At 38.7% G+C, this 12,028-nt stretch overlaps 1 protein-coding gene across 2 annotated transcripts; it reads right to left on the reverse strand.

Annotated features, from left to right (window-relative positions):
* Positions 1 to 524: 524 nt before the first annotated feature.
* Positions 525 to 11,154, reverse strand: NSMCE4A (NSE4 homolog A, SMC5-SMC6 complex component). 2 transcript variants are annotated; one of them, XM_040605600.1, is made up of 11 exons: positions 10,494 to 11,154; positions 9,228 to 9,308; positions 8,509 to 8,639; positions 7,297 to 7,454; positions 5,350 to 5,449; positions 3,949 to 4,039; positions 3,388 to 3,482; positions 2,552 to 2,600; positions 1,765 to 1,856; positions 1,120 to 1,205; positions 525 to 609 (listed from the first exon to the last, which is right to left on the reverse strand). In XM_040605600.1, exons 1-10 carry the CDS (start codon positions 10,774 to 10,776, stop codon positions 1,125 to 1,127), a joined length of 1,161 nt encoding a protein of 386 aa, XP_040461534.1. In that variant the 5' UTR covers positions 10,777 to 11,154; the 3' UTR covers positions 525 to 609; positions 1,120 to 1,124. The 2 variants fall into 2 exon arrangements, with proteins under 2 accessions (XP_040461534.1, XP_040461533.1); XM_040605599.1 differs by having other exon boundaries at positions 525 to 1,205.
* Between the last annotated feature and the right edge of the window lie 874 nt (positions 11,155 to 12,028).

Consider the following 12,028-nt stretch of genomic DNA (forward strand, 5'->3'; position numbering starts at 1 on the left):
GACCGAAGATGATCACAGTGTTGCCACAAACCCTCAGAGCCCGGGCACGTTTTGTCACCCCCCGGAAACATGCCCTAACGGCGGGTACCTGCTACCTCAGCTGCTTGAATCAGAAATCCTGTCCAGTGTTAAAAGGATGGAAGAAATCCTAAAAAAACCTCCAGAGACAGCGGTCCTCCGAGGAGAAAAAGGAGGAGAGTTACCATCAGTAACTGCAACCAAATCGCCAAACTCAAGCCTCTTATTTCCAGAAAAGAACAGAAAAACAGCATCCATTTGTCCCGCAGCACCCAAGATCATCTAGGTAACAAGACTAAACATCTCTGCCGTGACAACCATTGAAATTCCACCTGCAGGCTGCTGTTGGGGAGAGACAGGGGATGAAAGAAGGGAGATAGCATTTCCTTTTCGGGAAAGCTTTGAAGTGTCAGTAAATTTCACATAAAGTAGTAAACTAAGCCATAATAAATAGAAAGTATATGGTAATAACCCTGTGATGGGTATAAACAACACAGCTCAAAATGTTCCAATAAAAATAAATTTAATTTTACAACATATACATATAAAAACTTCTCTGAATGAAACACTAACGTATTTTCTTTAAGGCACCTAGGGGAAAGAAAACAAGAAAAGGCAATTAAGAAATTAAGATGTGGAACTTACCAAAGAAGTGTTACAATACAAGAACTGCATCCTGTTGTTGAAAGGCTTTTAGAGGGAACCAGGCTGTCTCCCCTTCCTGCTTCCCTACACCCTTCTTCAGATTACTCTATTAACAACACTGGCTGTCAGTAGGTTAAATAGTATAAAAACTAAGCTATGACTCCACATAGCGTTGCATTCCATGTTCAAGTATAAAGTTCCAAAAATTAACTGAAGTATATCACTTAACTGACCATAAAATGTAAAAATAAAGTGGTTTTTTTCAGTTAATCGCTGCATACATTTCATTCCATGAAGAGATCAAGAATTCAGAAACGCTTCAGACATTACACAATTACCTGCTTATAGTTTTTCTACATTTTTTAAGTCACAGGTAGTTTCCCTGCATTTCTTTCACATGCATAAAGAAGTCAGACACTGTATACTTACTTTGTTTGATTTATTAGAAGAACTTACTTGAATTAAGCTGTGTCCATATCATCTTCATTTTTAAGAGGAGAGCTAATCATGGGTTCTGTTATTTCATATGTTTCTACAATTTCCTGGTGAGAAATGACAGGAGTGAGTACGCAAGTTACAGGAGCTGAACTATTTCAATTTAACTGCAGTTATCACCAGGTAGTAGTAATAAAGTCTGTCATACTAAAGTACTATTTCAAATTACCAAGTTTCTTCTGCACATTCTAAGCAAGGGACAAAGGAGGAGAGTTTCTTGTGCTAAAAACTACTTTTTGTGTAAGATTTTATCACAAACAGCGAGGAAACTGTATGGAGAACTTCCCCTCTAGAAGCAAGTATCATATATAAGGGCAGAAACAGAATCCATATTTATGCAGCGCTCATATAAAACAGTAAAGGCAAATCACTGCCCAACTTAAAAGCACTGAAACTGAACAGGCTTCAAGGATCAAAGATAAAATTGCTATCCCAATTCTCAGTTTTCTTGCAGTTAAAAGCACAGATTTGTGATTGTTCTGGAACCCATAAAATTAAATGTAGTGATGATATATACAGGAACACCTATCCTCATCAGAGTACATAACAACACAGCTCTCTGATGTGTTCTTACACTTAAGGGAAAAAAAATTTGAAGTATTATACCTTCCATTCTTGATGGTTCAGAGATATGACAACCTGGTTCCGTTTTCCAGCCCCACCATCACCCTCCCTTCGCTCACTGTCTTTTGACGGCTCTGTTCAAAATACAGTATTTTCATAACCTTTACAGTTGTAAAGTCACTTTCCTCCAGGAACACAAATGTTTCACAAAAGGCAAATAAATTGTATATGCTCCACTAAGTTAGTTTCTATCAATAGCCTGTACCATGTATTAAAGAAACTTCTTTAGTCTTCCTCCTAAAAATTTAGGAACTAACATTTCTCAGAGTCCCAGGAAGACCCAAGTATTTAATCTTTCATGGAATCTCACCAAAGTCTTAATTCCATTGACATTCTGCGGGAAGACCTCATATATATATTACACACACATACACATCTCCTTTTCAACCGTTTTGAAGTTGCAGCACTCCCCAACTCAGACAAAGGAGACTTCTTACACACAAAAATATCTTTCTCAGCAAAGCATAACAATCTTATTAACAAAAATATCCCATAAAAGGAAGGGTAATAACCTTTTATTTCTATCAATAGAATTAATTTTTATAGATCAGCATAATGGCCTTTTCCTATATTTTGATATTTAAAGAAAGTCCATCCTTTCAGTTCCTCTCATACACCTCTTCACACCTTCAAATACATTCACTGCATATCCCCAAATCTCTACTCTTGCAGCTAAAAACATACCTTAAACTTTGTGAACACTTAAGATGTAGCTACTTTCCAATGTTGTAACAAAAACCAATCATAGTCTTTTAAAATTAGATCTTACCTATTATTGGTAATTTATCATCATCCAACTTTAATCTTGCGAAACCATCCTAAAAGACAATAGGATTTAAAGTTTCAGAAATTAGAGCTATCTAACTAGGACAGTGCACTGAGATTTCCTATTTTTGACATAATATATTATGTAATCGTAAACAGGTACATATATTGATAAAGAATCTTAATTGGCATACCAAATCAGAAAAGTTATTTATATATTGCACTTATTCATAAAGCATGCAGCTGATACAGGACAGTTGGCAACTGCTGGATTATAAAAAAAATGTTTTATTAAAAAAATCATTATTATTCATTAAGTAGACTTGAGTTAACCCTTCATAATCACATCACTCTTCACTACAAACCTAAGTTTAGTCAAAATATATCTGTAAGTTTTTCTGTTTTCCCAAATTCATTTTACTTATCAGACCAACTATGTATAGCTGGATATGCAAATCTACAGACTCAACAAGAACATAAAACACTGCACTGACACACTTTCCTACAACCTCAGTAACTCTTCAGTACTCTGTGAGCACTCTTCTACACTCTAAAATGTAAGCTAGAATCCCTTTTTAAAAAGTGTATTAACAACAAAAGTTTCACTATTGTTTTGTTGGTAAATTGATTGTAGTAGAAAAGTCTTTTTAAATAAGATTAGTCTGTCAACTATTTTCTATTCAATTACCAAATTATCATACACTGTGTGTTGAAAACAAATTAGAATTCCTAACATTTGAATCCTAATCTGTCAATATTAAAGCCATAAAACCAACAAATCCATATTTTAGATACTGGAATTATCTAGAAATAAGATTTCAAGAACATGTCATGCCTTACCCTTATAATGAAGGACACGTGAAAGATGTTTTCCACAGTGCGTGGAAATGATTTTGGATCAATCACAAGATCAAAGAAGGAAATAGGCGTATCAGCTAGAGAAGCAGAATTGGGTTTGTTAAAAAAAAAAACAAAAACACACAGGTGGTATTCACAGAGCCAGTTACCTAAACAAACACTTAACTCCTTTTAAAAGCTAACAATGTTTATGTCAACTAAGTTACATTGTTGAATTCCTAGTTGCCTACGCAAACAAAATGTCTAGAGCATATTTCCTTCCACCTTTTGCCACACACATATACATACGTTATGACTATTTATTGCCTTTAAAAAATGGCATGCTGTAATAAGAGGGAAAGTAGGATTTAAATTTATTTTGCAATCAAACAGCAACTGACCAGTGTTCATTAAAAAATACAGTCAGCGTATATCCCTTAACATAAGGATTTTTACTTGCAAACTCCACCTAATTTTGTAGTTTAACCACTCTTAGCTGTAGAATATTAACAGTATTCATCTTCTCAAATTAATGCTTTAAAAGCTTAGTTGAATCATACTTACGATCATTTTTAAAATGAGTTTGCAATATTCCCAAGATCCTCTCTACTTCTTTTTCTGTAGCTTCCTGATGAGACTCCTCCATTTTTTTTAACTGGAAAAAAGAAACAGTTTCACCTCAACTAACCACTGTTTTAAGACATAACACAAAAGATAATTTTGTCCTCTATGCCACACATGCACAGTTACAGACACACTTATGTAAGCATTAGACGACTTCCAAAGTGCTTTAGGAATGAATTCCCATCTTACAATATGAAACTGAAAGGCCACAGTTTGTGTGTTTTGGACCTATTTACAGGTCTATGCTTACCTTCCAATAGTTCTGTGGAACTGGGTTACCCCTAGTGGTACAGTCTATGAGTTTACTGAAGAAGTTAACTTATAAGCATAGAAGGGCGGGTTATTAAGATCTTTAACTTTTTTCCAGAAAAGACACCGAAGTTGACACGTAAGAAACATCATGGCATGAACTTTGACATGGTCAAAGGACACAACTATTGTCATTTTACAGATTTGTTCCTTGCCTGCAAAGCAGGGTATTCCACCATCCTTCAAGTACCATAATCAGTTCAGTTTTCAAGTACAGTCTTCAGGAATCCGTTTGCTATTCCTGTTAGCTAACACTTCCCCTTTGACCACCTTGCAATAAAGGAAGCTACAGGAACTTTCACACGTAATGATGTATCTAACACAGATTAACACATGTGCTGGTGTTGACCTAAGCAAACCACAAAGAGCAGTCACTTCTGGAAACAACTCTGGCAAACCCTCCAGCTCCTCTTCCCCCCAGTACAAATTTTATCAGAATAATTTCTATCACTATTTGGATTATTATGAAGTAGGATGTATTTAAAAAGGCATACTCAACATTTTGCCTTATGTACTGGCATTATCTGCCAGAGGTTCCCTGTAACAGTGTGGCTTATTCTTTCAGTTTCAAATGTAAGCTCCCTGTAAGTGTTCTCAGGCTTTTGCCTTTCTGCCAGAGTAAGACAGAGAACATAAGGAAACGGAAACAGGGAAGAGCTCATTAGTTTGATGCTGTTAACCACATTTCTGTGCAAATGCCACACACTGTTAAACACTCTTCAAATAAAGGTTGAAAACATGCTAATGTAGAGAAGTGGGGGTTTTAGTTTCCTTTCAAAACAATGACATCAGAACAAATGAGCTAATTTGAACTTGGAAAAAAACCCATCAGTCTGTAAATCCTATCTCCTTCCACTCGGTGAGAAACTGCACTCCATATAAATCAAGAAACCTGATAATGAAGTCTGAATCCTTTAGTACTACACAGTTCGTAACTACAAAACCCAAAACAACACAAACAGAAAAAGTCAGAAGTCAATTGCAGTAATTACACCGTAACAAATAATTAATCAAGATACCACTTCTACAAACCTGAGCAGGCATTGCCCGTTTTTCTTCTCCTCCAGTAGTCTTTTTCTGCCTCTCAATCCGTTGCCTTGGTACAGGAGGATCAGACTTGAAAGATCCCAACCTAATCAAAATAAAGAGAACACATATGTGGAAATACATTTTACATTATATGCTAAGAAATCTATATACTGAGCAGTTGATCGCCTGATAAAGTATAAAGAAATGACTGATAGCTAAAAATAAAGCCTCATCACATTTAGAGACTTCTGTAAACAACCATCCCCAAAAGTTGCTCCCAATATAAGTTGGCAGCCTCATACCAGAATTATCAACAGATGTATAAAATTTGATGCAATTAATCCAAGTGATTTTCTTTCAAACTGAAAACTTTAAATCTACTTCTCTTTAGTGAAGAAATGAAACAGAGAATATGGTTCATATCCTCCAATATCTCTCTTTGAATTTATTACGAATTTTTCTGTCTGAAAACTCTCTCCATACAATATTTACCTCTTTTTCATCTATTGTTTAGTTTCTACAAGCTCAGGTTTGCAGTAAGCTCTTTTAAAAAAAAATCCACAAATTTTTAAAACACAGCCTATCAATAGAACATTCAGTACACTAAAAAGAGATCCAACATTTCTAATTAAACAATGTGAATGTAATATACGTGCTAGATTTAGGCACTTTCTTGAAGTGCTCACCTCTCTCCATTGACTATACAAGGAACCCAGGCTCCTAACTTGCCTTGCCTTGGATCTCCACCAAGTTAGGTGCCTAAAGGAGAGAGGGTGAATTGAGATTCAATCCAAGTTAGTTCAGCAGGTACCCAAAAATTCTGCAGCACATTTTTCCCTACCTTGGATGAGTTGCAACTGCTCAATTTCAGAAGTCATGGCCTTTATCTTGGGGAAAAAACAAAACTCAGGCCTCAGATAATCATAGGTGGAGTCAAAAATAAATAGGTCTTTTCCTAAACTGAGAACTACACCTTATTATTTAAAATTAATGCTTTGCAAATATTCACATAACCTCCATCAAAAGAAGCTCATCATTACTTAAGATGTCAAAATGCAACTAATGCGAAAAGTCTTTCTTGCAGCCAGTTTTATCTTAAGATCATAAAAATAATCAGAAAATATACTTATCGTTTAAAGCTTACAGCTTGAAAGTGCAAACAGAAGTTTGAAATATCTCAGTTAGCTATCCAGCATTAAATATCTGCTATCCAACATGATATCATCATCAAAAATGATGAAATTACTATAGTCAGTAGCTTTCTTACCATTACAGTGATATGCATTTAGGGGTGGAACCAGTTTAAAAGCATAGACAATTGAATAATATTCTATCAGCTCTACTGTTGATAATTAAATTGAAGTAGATCCTGCTATTGTAGGCTGACTTTGAGAGATTTAAATTGGAGTGTTGTCTATAAGCCAGGTGACCAAGGGTCATTTGATAGCAAATAAAAAGGCTCCTACTATGTGGGTTGCCTAGGCATAAGGAGAGATGATGCTGATTCTGCATAAGGCCACTTGCCAGAAATCAGGCAATTTCTTCTGAAGGCAGAGTCAGAAAACAACACTGTAAAAGGCAACCCACTAACACAGACATACAAGAATTGTTGGGTCTTTTCATGATAATAGAGTCATCATGTAAAAGACATAGACCCTGATGAACTGACCTTCCATAACTGTCTGGAAAAGAGAAAAAAAACTCTATCCATAATTCTGGCTGCAGATTGTAGCCAAGCCAATTCAAAATCAAAGAGAGAAATATTATAAAATATTTTGGAGACAAGTAGTTCACTGTACCATAATAATAAACACCACACAAAAGTTCTTGTTGACATGACAATCTGTGACCTAAGATTAAACTCTACTGAAGCCCAGGGCATCAAAAATAAGAATCCATTAAGACCACTAGCTTTTGCTGCAGTAAATACAATTTCTTAAATAAACTTACATATAGTGAAAAGAAGGTGCTCTTCTAAAGTACTGTTCTGCTTCTGCTCCCAGTTTATGCCAGGCATTACAAGCTAAATAGCCACTGGAAATGTCCTCGCAATCGGAATCACCATCATTCTCTTCTTTTTCTATGCGGTTTATACCCATGAAGGTTAGCTACAAAAGGAAAAAGCTGCAATGAAAATTTACTTAAAAGAAATATTAGTAGCTACATTAATGATGAAATACAGTACTATGGTGTTTATCCTGCTAGATTAATATTTAATATCACTGCATAAGAACCTTGACTTTCCTGAAGATACTGCACAAACAGAAGAACACTCACATACAGACTTGCTGTGTTCAGCAAACAATGAAATAAAGAGCTATAGGTAAATAAAACTGCCTGCATTCCAAGAGAATTTCAAGGATGTATGAAGTAGCAAAGCATTACTTAAATTGCACTATAAAACTAAGATGTCTCACAGTTTCTGAACACCACACACACACACTTTTCCAGGAAACCCAGCTCCTCAAATACCGTAATACAACTTATTTGGCCCAACTCCACATCCACCAATCCTGACTTCCCCTGGAAAAACTTCAATAAGGCAATTGAACTGGATGTTGTTTTTATATTGCAGAGCTCTAGACTTGACCAAAGACTCCTTACTAATCTGCTGTAACATCAGAGAAAATTTTCGGCAGGGAGTCTGCTTCAAAGCTGTTCTGAACTGACTCTTCCACCCAGTCACAATAGAGACACAAAACTTGTCAAGTCTGAAGACACACAAGTGATCCAAACTCCCATTGCATGTCAGTGACACCATGCCTTAAGAATCCAAAAACATATAAAACTGCAGACAGGATAAAGAAACTACTTAGCTTTTGGGAAACTACAAAACAGTGAGTATAAAAAAAGTGCACAAGACTACCTTAAGAGCATGAACCAACTGAACAGTGATAAAAGCATCAGCAACACAACACAATGGGCAAGATGTCTGCATTTTAAGTTAGATTTTCCCCTACGCATACTGAAAATGCTTAATACATAGTTTAAAACTATTAACAACATTAACCAGAAAGTTAATCACAGAAATCAATAGGAAAATTTTAAAATTCCTTCAGAACTGTTATGTATTGACTGATAATATTTTTTTTTCTCTGATTCTGTAACAAATAGGGCAAACCTCCAGCAAAATTGTTGATAAATTCAGAGCCTGGAACTTACCAAGTCTTCCGCAAATGCTAGTGAATCAAATGCTGTCATCCCAAAGTGCAACTCATTGGCCTTCTCCTTTCCTAGATTTGATGCTAAGACAAGAAATTGGGCATCCAGCGCAGCCTCTCGTGCACAGGAAACTGTTACAGAAAAGATTTTATGTATTTAAAATGTACTCTATTTATTATGTATTAAAAATTTAGCATACAGACTATCCTTGGTATAAAGCTTCGTAGCTCATATTATTGCAATGACCCCAACACACTCATACATAATCCTTACAATATTTTCATTAAAAAAAAAAAATGGAGCAAAAAGAAGAGGATGACACTTGCAAAGGCAAGCATGGAAAAGTAACATGTTATCTTAACCAATAAAATGTGTATTTCATTGATATCTTTTCCACCTCTCCAAGAGAAATTAACCTCTCTACACTGATATCTTTTATATGTAGTACTTACATATATTGTTCTAGAGTCAAGATAAAGCAAGGAGTATTTCTAAGTGCAAACAAACACTAATGATACTTCATGTCTCATATCAACTTATTCAAACAATTCCTCTTCAACTAAACATATCTATTTCAAGTTATACTTTAATAATTCTGACAAAGTACTTGGAACAACTTTATTCTCTTGTCCTTTTTTTTGTTTATAAGGCATTATCGCCTCACTCTTGACCAGCTTTCAAGCAAAGACCTCTAATGAGGACCACAGAATTTGTTTTACCTGCACTAAACAGTTTATTGGCTTCTTCCAAAGCTTCTGTCAGTCTGTTGCTTTTTGAACTCAGCATATCCTCACGATTTTCTGGGAAGGGACACAAATGCAATGCTTAATTACTTAAATACAGAAGCATCAAGAAATACATACTTACACCTTAATCAAAACTGGCTGGTTCATAGCCCATCGCACACACAAAAATACCCAATATAGTTATAGTACATTAATTGCAAGATTATGTAGGCTCTATTTTTTTAATGCTTATGCATGAACTCAGTTTAAACTCATCATTTTCCATTTACTTCAATGGAATAAGATTTATACGCTCAAACTTATGCTAGCATATCCCAGATTCCTCTTGGTTCCAGTAAAGCATCTCTATCTGTGTCAGAGCAGCTACCAGATACCATGGTTTTCTGCATGTTATTCATCTTACAAGTTATTAAAGACTTCCATGAAAGAAACAAATGAGCCCCCACCAAGCATGCATGTTTGATTTCCAAAGATCACCATGTCAGTTACATGCAACAGCGTACATAACAAGGCTTTCAGATGTTCAGTTCAGCACCACTTGTAAGGTCATATACCATACTCTATGCACTAACACACCACTGTAGTTCTGCATAAACACAGTCTGCATCACCCATAAACTGCACTGTATTCTCTCATAAAGAAAACCCTACAAATTTAGCAAACATACAGAAAACAACATGCTGCTGAACTTGGCAGTGCTTACTCAACTAACCATTGTTATGCTTTCATAAGAAAGGCAGCACACTCCAAACATACAAAGGAAAAGTACTGACACACCCACCTAGAGAAGTGCTAAAAATCCATTAGCACTTGCTGTAAAGCCTAAGAATAACTTTCTGGTCCGGGCAGATACTGGTACCTGCAGTTTGAAATGAAAGCTCAAACACCATGCAGCAAAATTTAAAGGCTTTCAGTGTATCTCCAAGGCTGACACTGCTCCGCTGCATCAATGCGATTATATATGCTACATATGGGTAAATCCCTCATAGCCTTGCTGCCCCTGGGCATGCAAATACTTCCCGGGAAACAAATTGCGACATAACTACTGGCCCAAAAATTCAACACAGTCCAAGGAACTTGGAGTTCCCACGAAAGCTTTAGGAGTTCCTCACCCAACACGGCCAGGTTACCAGCCTAGCACCTAAACGACCGCCACAGCACCCACTCTTGGCCCCCAGACAAAGAGGGCCCCCACAGCATGCTGCATCGCCCCTGAAGGGAGCTGCACCCCGAGCTTACGCTGCACGCTGTAGATGAGCTCCCGGTACTGGTTCCGGATCATCCTCCTCCTGCGTTCATCGCCGGCGCCCTCGGCGCTGCCCGGCTGCCCGGGCTCGTCTTCCGCCACCTCGGGTTCCCTGCCCTCCTCCCCGGAGGCCTGCGGGCGGTGCCGGCCCGACAGCCGCTGCTGCTTGCGCTGGGGCACGGCACCGTTGCGCGAAGTGGACGGCAACGAGAGGCGGTCGCAGCCCGCGCCCGAGCTCCGCGAGGAGAGATCACCGCTTCCACCCGCCTCCGACATCGCTGGTCGGCGCCCTGGGCCCTCACGAGCCACCGCGGAAGAGGCGCGGCAGGCTGGCGCCCCGGGAGGCCGCCGCCCCGGCAGCCCAGCCCCGCAGGAGGCACCGAGGGCGCCAAGACGCCGGCTACCGGTTGCGACGGCGGCTCGAGAGGGCCAAACCCGCGGGGCGGGCCCAGGGCCGCCACGGCCCGGCCCGGCACGGCCCGCCCCCCTCCTCTCCGCAGCAGGCGCTGCTGCTGCCGCGGCCGCCCCGTGGAGGTCGCTGCCGGGACGTGAGACCAGCAGAGCCCGCGGTGCCTGACAGGGCGGCAGTTCCCTGCCCAGGCGGCCAGTGCCACTTCCTTAGGGCGGGCCGGCCGCCGCTCTCTGAGGTAAAAGGGCGGGAACGCAGCAGTGGGCGGGCCGGCCGCCGCCCTCTGAGGTAAAAGGGCGGGAAGGCAGCAGTGGGCGGGCCGCGTTGGGGCCCTGCTCTCAGCCCACTATCTGGTCCTTGGCTCGTCCGAAAACAAATTGCGCCTGCGTAAATCGTTTCGAGTAAAGGTCTATTCAAGCATGTTCGAGACTTGGCTTTTCACCTCTTGGATGAAGCAGGTTTTCTGCTTTTAAAAAGCTGAGCAGGAAAGTCCTACCACTTTCACCTTTATTAAGGAATGGAAATATAAAGATGCACCTGATGGTAGCAAGTCTCTTGTCTACTTTTAAGTTCCTTTAAGGAGCAGAAGAGGTTGAAAATTAGAGACGAAGGGAGGGTAGACTTGACTGAGCATCTCTGGTACGTGTATTTCCATATAAATGTATAGACTAATCACTAAACAGGGATCTGTGTTCTTGCAAATAAAAGTAACAAATGTATACTTTGAAGTGGAATAGACTGCTACCTTAGTTAATCATCACCAGTGGCATTGTTTATACAAAAGGCAACAAAGTTAAAGCAAAGTTAAATGTAACAATATGTATTTTTTAATTTACCAGGAAGGAATGTACCTTCAGCATTTTAAAGTTACCCACAACCAAGCTTTGTAAGTCTGGGAAATTGGCAATATTCAAATTGTCATTTACTTATGAGCATTTTATTACAGACTTAAAAAAAATGCTTTTATACATAGTTTCATCTCTCTTTCTATTCCTTTCCCAGTGCCAGTATCATTAGAGCTGAGTGGATCTAGCTTCTAATTTGGTGCAGTGGGCCATGTAACAGCCCTCATTGCCCTTATTTTTTACATAGTTCATCATAACTAGTAGAAGTCTTGTA

The sequence above is a fragment of the Falco naumanni genome, chromosome 9 (genome assembly GCF_017639655.2).
Source record: "Falco naumanni isolate bFalNau1 chromosome 9, bFalNau1.pat, whole genome shotgun sequence".
NCBI lineage: Eukaryota > Metazoa > Chordata > Aves > Falconiformes > Falconidae > Falco > Falco naumanni.